Source organism: Clarias gariepinus, chromosome 4, assembly GCF_024256425.1.
Source record: "Clarias gariepinus isolate MV-2021 ecotype Netherlands chromosome 4, CGAR_prim_01v2, whole genome shotgun sequence".
In the NCBI taxonomy this organism is placed as follows: Eukaryota; Metazoa; Chordata; class Actinopteri; order Siluriformes; family Clariidae; genus Clarias; species Clarias gariepinus.
In genome coordinates this window covers 10,611,199-10,623,320 of record NC_071103.1, presented here as the reverse complement: position 1 = coordinate 10,623,320, position 12,122 = coordinate 10,611,199, and the positions used below count along the sequence as shown (strand labels likewise).

The 12,122-nt window shown below is 40.8% G+C and overlaps 1 protein-coding gene across 1 annotated transcript in view; it reads right to left on the bottom strand.

The window, feature by feature from the left end:
* Window positions 1-215: 215 nt before the first annotated feature.
* LOC128520107 (cingulin) overlaps window positions 216-12,122 on the bottom strand; it is a 38,064-nt gene continuing 26,157 nt past the window's right edge. The window contains exons 15-21 of the mRNA XM_053494146.1: window positions 5,408-5,569; window positions 4,981-5,070; window positions 4,802-4,885; window positions 4,564-4,682; window positions 2,309-2,417; window positions 2,007-2,170; window positions 216-910 (exon numbers count right to left, since the gene is read on the bottom strand). Of these exons, the coding sequence (XP_053350121.1) occupies window positions 772-910; window positions 2,007-2,170; window positions 2,309-2,417; window positions 4,564-4,682; window positions 4,802-4,885; window positions 4,981-5,070; window positions 5,408-5,569 (867 nt within the window). The 3' untranslated portion in view covers window positions 216-771. The remainder of the gene's footprint in view (window positions 911-2,006; window positions 2,171-2,308; window positions 2,418-4,563; window positions 4,683-4,801; window positions 4,886-4,980; window positions 5,071-5,407; window positions 5,570-12,122) is intronic.

Below are 12,122 nucleotides of genomic sequence, written 5' to 3'. Positions count from 1 at the left end.
AGTCATGAACTCTTACTCTGCTCTACCTAAGGCGGTTCAAAATGCTGAATTTTGTCTTTGCACATTTTACTCTTACTAAGTGTATACATTCATAAATGCTGCACCAAGAATCATGGATGGTCCGGCAGATCTGTACAAGAGAGCTACAACTTGGCTTGGGTAATGGAAATTATTTTATACTACCATGAAATTCAGTGGGTGACTATACATAAAAAAGTAAAATAAAAAAAATCTAGTCTTGCTCATACAATAGTTTGATATTGATTTTAACCAAAAACATTAATTAATCTTAAACGACTGAACTTTCCAGGCGATTTTAAAATAGTTAAATGAATAAAATACTAGCATGCCCAAGAATCGGTAAAGTTAACGAAGAAGTAAGGTATCGAAAAAAAAATGTCGGCTGTGCGTTCACTGTGAACTTTAACACTTAACTAAAACTCAGTGATTAATTTCCAGAGTTAACACAGCTAGTCACATCACATCAATAACAGGTAAGTGCAAGCTACACAACACTGTGAACTAAATCAATTTGATAATCAGCTCTTTGTACAGTATTTGTATAATGTTTGTACAGCGCGTGTCCACGTCTTCATAAGGCTTGTTCATTTTGCATAACTTCCAGTATTTACAACATTTGTAAAAGCTACAGACCAAAAGGCATCAACCCTTCCCTAAAACCAACAGTGTGAAGTGTCTCTTAAATTTCTGATATCACTCTTCCTTACTCAAAATTCGCCAAAAAGTTCACCATTCTCCTCCAACCACCATCTAGCAGGAGCTGGTCTGTAGATTGCTCTCTGTGAGGATGGAGGCGATGGTGGACGAGTCAAACAGACCATCGTCGTCATCGTCTGAGCTGAGACCTGGGGAGGCTACTGATAAGAGCCGGGCTTGCTGGATCTTCCTTCTGAGGATTTAGCAAGAACACATCAGCTCAGAGACATATTTGTTTAAGTATCAGGAAATGGCAAAATTATTTTTGTTTGCTTAATGCTATGCTACAACCAAGTTATAGGATTAGAAATTCAGTGCGAAGAACATGAACAAACCACTGACTTAGGGTCAGTGAATACGGCATATACAGTAACATACCAAACCTCAGGGCTACAGTGCCCTCTCCAGGCCTGAGTATGTACTAGCCAAGGAGTAGTATCATTGCATCATTTCTCATTAAAAAAATACAAATAAATAAATATATATAGGAGTTGTGACTACAAAAATATTCACCCCCAATGGGATGGAAACTCTATCCATTAGTTATTCATGAAAGAAACAAGGTAAACACATAGTAATGAAGGATTACATAACTGTAGCATTTTGGCCATACTTAAGCTTATTGCTTTATTTTGTCCCCTAGGGGGCAGAAAAGAGACTTATAGGGCACAAGCAAAACTTCATTTACTCTGAATTAACTCAGATTGAGGAATTCATTTACATCCTTTATCAGGACATATATAAGACAACCCACAAATTTGGTTAGTGCATTTCCCTTCATAGTGGCTGTTTAAAATTATGTGCAGTATGATACTGCCTATGAAAGGGACCTGGACCAAACAGGCCTGAAAAACAAGAAGTGTGGTCTTGTGGGAATGTGGGAGGGAAAGGGGATGGAAACGTAGGCTCACTTTAGAAATATGCTGAGCGCTCAAACCTGTTCCAACAAATAAACAGGCCTCGATATAAAATGTATTACTTCATGTATGAAGTAATCTACAGATTCTTAAATTATACATATTGTAACTGTTGACCTATACAAATCTGTTTCCATAGATAATCGACATTTGTATTATGGGTGCTTTGCAGTATCTTTCAAAGTTCATTTTTAGGAGCAGCCTTCCCTTAAAAAAGGTCTTTAGATGGTAAATAAAAAATTAATTAGAACTAAATTTCTTCTTAGTTGTTTTTACTTTGATGTAAAATTATATTTTTTTTCTTTTAGGACATGACTATTAATAAATAAATCCCAGAAGATGAAGTTATGACACTTGTAAAATGACACTTACTTGAGTTCACTCTCCAGTGCTGTGACTCGGGTCTGCAGCGCCTCTTTTTGTTCGATTTGCTCCTCCATGTCTCTTACTGCTTTCCTCCGCAACCCCTCCAATCGCTCTAACTCTTCTTCTCCTTCATCCACCTGCCTCTTTAACGCCTTCACACGCAGAGCCAACTACAGAGAAGATTTTCATTAGAATGGCTAAATGATATGACCATGGAAAATGTGTACTACTTAAAATATTCATCATCTTATTTGCGTGTGTGTGTGTGTGTGTGTGTGTGTGTGAGAGAGAGAGAGAGAGAGAGAGACCTGGTCTCTTTGCTCAGTGATCTGCTGTCTATCCTCATCCACAGTCAAATTCAGCTCTTTCAGCTTCCTCTCCAGGCGACGCTGTGAGGACAGTGCTGCATTTTTATCTCTGCAAAATGCGAAAAAAGACAGAATTCAGACTTAAAAGATGAGTTTACGTGCTTAATAGCTCAAGAACTCAACATTAATAAGATGAGACCTTTCTGTCTATTAAAACTGTATTCTCCCGATGTCTTTGTTTGCATCAAAAGAATGTATTGTATAGTGTTTATTTATAAAACTGTACAGTCGTGGCCAAAATTTGAGAATTACATAAATATTGGAAATTGAAAAAGGTGTTGCTTAAGTTTTTATAATAGCAATACTCCAGAATGTTATGAAAAGTGATCAGATGAATTGCATAGTCCTTCTTTGCCATGAAAATTAACTTAATCCCAAAAAAAACCTTTCCACTGCAATTTATTGCTGTCATGAAAGGACCTGCTGAGATCATTTCAGTAATCGTCTTGTTAACTCAGGTAACAATGTTGACGAGCACAAGGCTGGAGATCATTATGTCAGGCTGATTGGGTTAGAATGGCAGACTTGACATGTTAAAAGGAGGGTGATGCTTAAAATCATTGTTCTTCCAGCTTGTTCAAGATGGTGACCTGCAAAGAAACGCGTGCAGCCATCATTGCATTGCATAAAAATGGCTTCACAAGCAAGGATATTGTGGCTACTAAGATTGCACCTAAATCAACAATTTATAGGATCATCAAGAACTTCAAGGAAAGAGGTTCAATTCTTGTTAAGAAGGCTTCAGGGCATCCAAGAAAGTCCAGCAAGCATCAGGATCGTCTCCTAAAGAGGATTCAGCTGTGGGATCAAAGTGCCACCAGTGCAAAGCTTGCTCAGGAATGGCAGCAGGCAGGTGTAAGCGCATCTGCACGCACAGTGAGGCGAAGACGTTTGGAAGATGGCCTGGTGTCAAGAAGGGCAGCAAAGAAGCCACTTCTCTCCAAAAAAAAAATATCAGGGACAGATTGATCTTCTGCAGAAAGTATGGTGAAAGGACTGCTGAGGACTGGGGCAATGTCATATTCTCAGATGAAGCCTCTTTCTGATTGTTTGGGGCATCTGGAAAAAGGCTTGTCCGAAGAAGAAAAGGTGAGCGCTACCATCAGTCCTGTGTCATTCCAACAGTAAAGCATCCTGAGACCATTCATGTGTGGGGTTGCTTCTCATCCAAGAGGGTGGGCTCACTCACAATTTTGCCCAAAAACACAGCCATGAATAAAGAATGGTACAAAAACACCCTCCAACAGCAACTTCTTCCAACAATCCAACAACAGTTTGGTGAAGAACAATGCATTTTCCAGCACAATGGAGCACCGTGCCATAAGGCAAAAGTGATAACTAAGTGGCTCGGGGACCAAAATGTTAAAAAATGTTTGGGTCCATGGCCTGGAAACTCCCCAGATCTTAATCCCATTGAGAAATTGTGGTCAATTTTTTAAGAGGCGGGTGGACAAACAAAAACTCACTAATTTTGACAAACTCCAAGAAGTGATTATGAAAGATTGGGTTGCTATCAGTCAGGATTTGACCCAGAAGTTGATTGAGAGCATTCCCAGTCGATTGCAGAGGTCCTGAAAAAGAAGGGCCAACACTGCAAATACTGACTCTTTGCAGTTACTTACTGTTTAATTGTCGATAAAAGCCTTTGAAACGTATGAAGTGCTTGTAATTATATTTCAGTACATCACAAACAACTGAAAGATCTAAAAGCAGTTTAGCAGCAAACTTTGTGAAAACTAATATTTGTGTCATTCTCAAAGCTTTTGGCCACGACTGTACATGATATGAATACCCCCCACCAAACCCTAATTTTCTCATTTACCACCAGTTGGCTCTCCCCTGGGAGGGCAAAGGGAACACATTTTCTCTCTTCAAAACATGTGATGCCAGCTAGTGCATCTTTCTGATCTGCTGCTCTTTCTCGGTCAACAGGCTGTGTAATACTCTCTAATGGAGGTTACTACCCTCTTTCACATACATGAACAACCAAAGACCATGGCTAACTGTGTTCTCCAGACTCCCAGCTATGAATGACTATCCCCACAAGGAGAACACCTTTCTACTGTCCATATTACATCACATAAAAAAACAAAAAAAACAGGGCGATACTTCCTGGGTCATAAGCTGTAAGGCTGTCCTACCCACCTACAGGTCTGACTGTGATCCTGTCACTTATACTGCAAGTATTTCTGTACCTTTCTTCATTAAGTAGGCGTTCCTCCAAGTCCTGCAGTTTAAGCTCTAGCTGAGAAACATTAGTGGAACTACGAGACTGTCCCTCCATTTCTTTTATTCTGGATTTGTACTCCTTGAGCTATGGAAACACAGAAAGGAAACGAAGGAAGTAAGGACGAAAAAAAGATAAGAATATTTATTCTTGATGGAGCAGCTGATATCAACGATATTAAAAATAAAAAAATAAAAATTGTGTACCTGTCTCTCCAAGGAATTTTTGTCAAGCTCTAGGTCTTGTTTGGATGATCTTTCCTGCATCAGCTCTGAACGCAGCTGCTCAATCTAGACACACCCATAAAAAAATTATTAATTAATTGTGGAAGGCACCATCATTGCACTTGCTCTTTGGGTAGGCAGATGTCAGCCGAAGTGCTCACCTGGTCTCGGCTTCTGGTTACTCTGTCTGTCAGAAGCTCCACGCTGTTCTTTTCTTCATCCAGCTCCAGCTCTAAACGTTTAACTTTATCCTACGGACACATTCAACGAAATGAAGCATGAACAAAATATCCAAATGCTCATAACACCAAACAATTGTTTAGGATGGATTTTCTCCTTCACTCTTCAAGCGTGTGTCATGTGGTAAAATGTCTATCATCACAGGTTTCAGCAGGACAAGAATAACAGCACCACACTGTTTTATATTCACATTTCATACAAACTTCAAAAATTAAAAAAACAATTGTTATATATTGCCCTATGTAAATTTTTTTTTTTACTGAATTACATTTTAATTATCAGGGTGCGAAGGCTGCTTTTGAACCCTATTACACATAGAAACAAATTGAGACTTAATTTAACACTTGCCTCCACACTGCGGATATCACGTGCACGGTCATTAAAAGTGCTGCGTTGACTCTCCAGCTCTCCCTCTAGGTGTTTGATGCGGTTAATTAACATCTCTTTGTCCAGAAGAGCATTATCTTTTTCTTCAGAGAACAACTGCAGGTCTTTCTTCTGACGGGCTAACTGAAAATCAATCAGAAAGATTCAAGTGAACTGTAAATGACCATTAAACCCCCAAGCACAGAAGTGGGACGTCATCTTTACCTCCAGGAATAGAGGGCAGTGTTGCCATAAATGACTTAAAAGTTTCACAAAGAAGGCCTTTTATTTAAGAACATTTATAAGAGAAACTCTTTAATGGTTGTGTTTTGTTTCTTACTTGACGTTAATTAAAATATGGAGACTTTATTCTTATTTGTTTTACATTTGTGTTTGCGTTTTATATCACAGACTTTTATTTTGACGTTCATAAAAGGAAGTGCAGTGGCGCTGTTTGTGAATGCGCACTTTATATGTACTTCACATGTGATAAGCGTCTGGCTGGTGTGCACAAAGGAGCATATATTACCTTGCTAGATTTAAGGCTTTCTCCTACCTCTCAGCACCTGGCTGATAAAGGGCACAAGGTACAGTTTTTGGCTGTTATATTGTTTACAGTAGTTCATAGTTAATTTCAACATTAGTATATTTTATGTTTCTTAATTGCACTCCTAAGCAGAGGTTGTCAATGTTTCAAATTTATAAATATGTACATTTTGTTACATGTTGCAAATGCTTTATATACATTTAAAAATAAATCATCAGTGTTAAAATAAGTCTAATTAAAATATTGTAAGGTAAGGATATAATTTAATATATATTAAAAAAGGGATGACATTTTCATTTAATTTATGGTAAATACGTATACATTATTGTACATGTTTATTGTTAACATTGGTGATGATTCATACCATTTACAAGCAATGTCTATTGTTTGTTTGTTTGTTGTTTGTCTTTGTTTTTATTTATTCAGCTCTTACGGTGTTTTGGATATTAAAATATCTTTTTAAACATCAGTCAAGAGAGTAAAGTGCTTATGTTCAGCCGGGAATGCTACAGTAAGAGCTTCACCTTACTCTGGAGAGTAAGCACTTTACATAGAAAACGAACAGCTTCACGTCATTAGTCCTGTCACACATCTGAAAGTTGTTTAATGAGCATCAAAGGTCTTGCAGTCATTATTTAAGTCTGTGGTACTCCTGTAAAGAAAATGGACGCTTCTGAACATAAAGATCCTGACCAGCAGTTGGAGGCCCCTCACAATGGAATGGAAGAGGAGGAGCTTTGTGTTTCTGGTCGGCAACGGAAACCTACGGAAAAGATGCGTGCATATAAAAAGGAGGAGGCCCTAAAAAAGGAGAGAAGATTGATTCAGTTGTATGAACAATGGAAGGACCTAGCTCGCAGCACAAGAGAGGAGCTAAAATCAGATGTAAGCGAGAGTCAACTGGTAACGCTTATTAATACACTGGAGAAGGGAAGGGATGATGTTATGCACATATACTTGGAAATCAGAGATTACATTGCTCCATCCAGTGACACTAGACGCAGAATTGATACTTGTGAAGCTGTAACTAAGGATATTTCAAGGATCATTTTTGACAGAATGACATGCCTTGAGGACTTTGAACGAGAAAATGTCAAACACAGCCTTCGTGAGCTACTCCATCATGATTACGCTCGCTCTGTGTATGGATCCACAGTATCGCGCCCCACATCATCAAGGTCTACAGATACGTCTATTGCAGCTAAGCGAGCAGATGCAGCAGCTAAATTAGCAGCCAAAGAAGCAGAATACTCAATGATACAAGAGATAGAAACTAGAAAATGTGAACTGAAAAAGCTAAAGGCAGAGAAGGATTTAAAGGCAGCTAGAGCCAGACTGCAGGCCTATAATCAAGAAATAGCTCAGGAAGCCAGCATTCATTCTTTAGACTCGAATACAGGGGAACAGCAGGATGTAAGGGGTATACTACAGCAGCATGTGGTTCCGAGTCCTATTCAACATCCTACTGACAACACAGCGACATCCTCATCTCTAAAATCTGATATATCTCATCTTGCTCAAGCTGTACAAGATAGTATATCTCTGAACAGGCTGCCTACAACAGAACCGCCTGTTTTCAGTGGTGACCCTATCCAGTTCATTAAGTTAAAGGCTGCTTTTGTATCACTTATTGATGGAAAGGCCATTTCTTCTGCTAACAAGCTGCACTATTTAAAAGGGTATGTTGGTGGGCCAGCTCGTAAGTCTCTTGATGGCATCTTCTACAGGAATGATGATGAGGCTTATAAAGATGCATGGGGCAAGCTGAACCAAAGATATGGGCATCCATTCGTCATATAGAAGGCATTTAGAGAAAAACTCTCCAAATGGCCCAAGATTCAACCTAAGGATTCCGAAGGTTTAAGAGAATTCTCTGACTTCTTAAATGCACGTCATCAAGCTATGCCACATGTTAAAGGGCTTAAAATCCCAAATGACTGCGATGAGAACCAAAAACTTGTACACAAGTTACCAGATTGGGCAGCGGCGCGGTGGAACCGCCAGGTCACGCAGACACTGATTGAAGCTTGTGACTTTCCTAAGTTTAAAGATTTTGTGGCCTTCATGTCTATGGAAGCAGAGATTGCATGTAATCCGGTCACATCTTTTAGCGCTCTTCATGCCTCTGACCCCACTTTAGAAAAACGGATCCTTAGGGACAGTAAAAGGAACAGAGCAAACGTCTTTCACATTCAAGCAGATATGGAAAATAAACAAAATCATGAGAATGAACAAAGATACACTAAAGCAAATTTTAAAATGTGTTTCTTCTGCAAAGATAGCAAACATAAGATTTACAACTGTCCTAAATTTGTGGTTAAATCTTTAGAAGAGAAACGAAAATATGTGAAGGAGAACAAACTCTGCTATGGGTGCATGAGACCAGGCCACAGTGCAAAGGACTGCCGGTACCGTCTCTCCTGTGACACGTGTAAGGGTAGACACCCAACATGTCTGCATGATGAAAATTACACAAGGAAAGTTAACTCTACACCAGTCCCAAACCAAAGTAACACAGAAACTGCTAGTTCTACATCTCTCAAAATTACAAATAATGAGCAGTCCACCAATACATCAATGATCGTACCAGTGTGGGTATCAACCGATAGGAATCCATGCTCCGAAACACTTGTTTATGCTCTGCTTGATACCCAAAGCGATACTGTATTTGTCGACCGAGAGCTGAGCAACAAGTTACAAGCTGACTCTTGTTCTGTAAAACTGAAGTTGACAACTATGACAGGAAAGGATGTCGTCATTCCAAGTGAAAGGGTAACAGGGCTCAAAATAAGAGGCTACAGTTCTCCCGTTGTTCTTAATCTGCCTCCTGCCTACACTAAGGACTCCATTCCTGTGAACCATACTCACATCCCTACCTGTGAAACAGCACGAAACTGGACGCATCTCTCTACAGTAGTGGACAAAATTCCACCTCTGCAAGAATGTGAGGTTGGTCTCCTGATAGGCTACAGCTGTCCAAGGGCTTTGGCACCAAAACAGGTGATTTTGGGAGGAGACGACGAACCTTATGCAGTCCATACAGATCTTGGATGGAGCATTGTTGGTCGCCAGTCTTCACACCATGAATCTCAATGCTTGAACACCATTTGTCATAGAGTTAGCATTAAAGAACTCCCCCCAGTGACTCCAGCAGATCTTATCAAAGTATTGGAATCTGACTTCAAAGATGCTGGTGAAGATAATAGAACCGTGTCACAAGATGACATCCTTTTCTTGACTAAACTGCAGCAGTGCATAAGGAAGAACAACCACGGGCATTACGAGATGCCTCTTCCCTTCAAAGCGAGACCTCACTTGCTTAACAATAAGCAGCTTGCCATTGTAAGGCTCGATCATCTAAAAAGGAAATTGCTGAAAGATAAAAGGTATAAGGAACACTATGTGGCATTTATGGAAGAGGTCATTAAGAGAGGTGATGCAGAAGAAGTGCATGATGAAGGAAAGGAGGGAGAAAGGTGGTACATACCTCATCATGGGGTGTATCATTCTAAGAAGCCGGACAAGCTCCGCATCGTCTTCGACTGCTCAGCTAAGTACCAGGGAACCAGTCTTAACGACCACTTGCTTCAAGGTCCAGATTTAATTAATAATCTGATTGGCGTCCTTGTAAGATTTAGAAAACATCCTGTGGCCCTCATGTGCGATGTTGAAAAGATGTTTCACCAATTTCATGTGGAAGAAGCAGATCGAAACTATCTACGTTTTCTCTGGTGGAAAAATGGAGACTTAGCTTCAAACCCACAAGAATATCGCATGAAGGTTCATCTTTTTGGTGCAACTTCATCACCAGGATGCGCCAACTATGGTCTGAAACATCTCGCTAAAGAGAATGAATGTATGTATCCTCTTGGCTCAAAATTCATCACAACAGATTTTTATGTAGATGATGGTGTCACCAGTGTAGTCAGCACAGAGGAAGCTGTTCAGTTAGCAAGGGAGGCTCGCCAATTGTGTGCCTCAGGTGGTCTTAGACTGCACAAATTTGTCTCAAATGACAGAGTTGTCCTGGATAGCATTCCTATGTCTAAACGAGCTATTGATGTCAAATCACTGGACCTCAACTTCGACGGCACACCTTTAGAGAGAGCTTTAGGCATCCACTGGCATGTTGATTCTGACAGATTCAGATTCTCTGTTGACCTCAAAACCCAACCCGCAACACGTCGTGGCATACTATCGACAGTTGCATCCCTGTATGATCCTTTGGGCTTTATTGCTCCTTTCTTGCTCATTGGAAAATTGGTGCTTCAGGAAATGTGCAGACATGGAACAGGCTGGGATGACCCCCTTCCGAGAGAATTGCAGCCAAGGTGGGAGCATTGGACAGTTGATCTTTTAAAGTTGGAAAGTATTAATATACCCCGCTGCTATGTACCTGCCAACTTTGGTAAGGTGAGCAAAAGAGAACTGCATCACTTCTCCGATGCCAGCAACAGGGGATATGGCCAGTGTTCCTATTTAAGACTTACAAACGAAGAAGGAAACATTCATTGTGCCTTGGTAATAGGTGAATCCAGAGTCGCTCCCATTAAGGTCCAGACTATTCCTAGGCTTGAACTGACAGCCGCTGTCGTCTCAGTTGCCATGAGCAATATGCTTAAACAGGAGCTGGAGTATGCAGACATACAAAATTACTTTTGGACTGATTCACAAGTGGTTTTAGGATACATCAACAATGAAGCACGTCGTTTTCACACATTTGTGGCGAACAGAGTGCAGAAGATACATCTCAGCACTTCTCCTCAACAGTGGAGATATGTTTCCACCAATGAAAATCCTGCTGACCATGCGTCAAGAGGTTTAAACGTTGATGAGATTCTTAAAACCAATTGGTTGACCGGGCCGAGTTTCTTATGGGAAAAGGATATACCTCCTGTTGCAGATATTGACACAGCACTAAAGGTTGGAGATCCTGAAGTGAGACAGGCTCAGGTTCTGAGTACAGAAACAACAGAAATCAGACTCTCAGACCGCTTGTCAAAGCTTTCTTCATGGTCTGGAGCTGTCCAAGCTGTGGCTCGCCTCATTCGCCGAGCTAAAGGAAATAAGTCCAGCAGTTACAGCACAGTAGCTGAACGAGAACATGCTACGTGTATCATCCTTAAGGATTTACAAGGTAACACCTATGCGAAGGATATCAAGTTGTTGAGCAAGGGTGCCCAACTGTCACCTAACAGCAAGCTGTATCACCTTGATGCCTTCCTAGATCTAGAAGGGTTACTCAAGGTGGGAGGAAGACTTTGCAATGCACCCCTACCCAGCTCAGTCAAACACCCAGTAATCATTCCCAAAGATCACCATATAACAAAGTTGATCATCTCTCAATGTCATGAGAATGTCAAGCATCAAGGGAAGGGACTCACAATGAATGAGATCCGATCACAAGGCTACTGGATTCCAGGAATCAGCAGAGCAGTGGCATCCTATGTACATCACTGTGTGACATGTCGAAAGCTCAGGAGACCCACAGAAGAGCAAAGAATGGCCGACCTACCTTCAGAGCGCACTAGTCCTTCCCCACCGTTCACATACTGTGGTATGGACTGCTTTGGTCCCTTTATCATTAAACAGGGACGAAAAGAGCACAAGAGGTATGGCCTCCTCTTCACATGTTTCAGCTCCAGAGCGATTCATATAGAAATGCTAGATAACATGTCTACAGATGCCTTCATCAATAGCCTGCGCTGTTTTATTGCATTACGGGGAGCAGTGCGCCAAATCAAATGCGATCAAGGCACCAACTTTGTAGGAGCCAAAAATGAGCTGACAAATGCTCTCAAGGAAATGGATGCAGATCGTTTGACAGTGTTCTTAGCTAAAAGGCAGTGCGACTTTGTCCTAAATGCACCCCATTCAAGTCATCCAGGAGGGGTATGGAAAAGGCAAATCAGGACAGTGAGAAATGTTCTTCGCTCAACTCTCTCACTCTCTTCTGACAGACTGGATGATGCTTCACTGCGAACACTGTTTTATGAAGCTATGGCAATTGTAAACAGTAGACCACTCTCAGTTGACAACCTAAACGACCCCAACAGTCTGGTACCTCTCACCCCTAATAACTTGCTCACTATGAAGTCGGTTCCAGCATTACCACCGCCAGGCAGATTTGTAGGAGAAGACATCTATGCA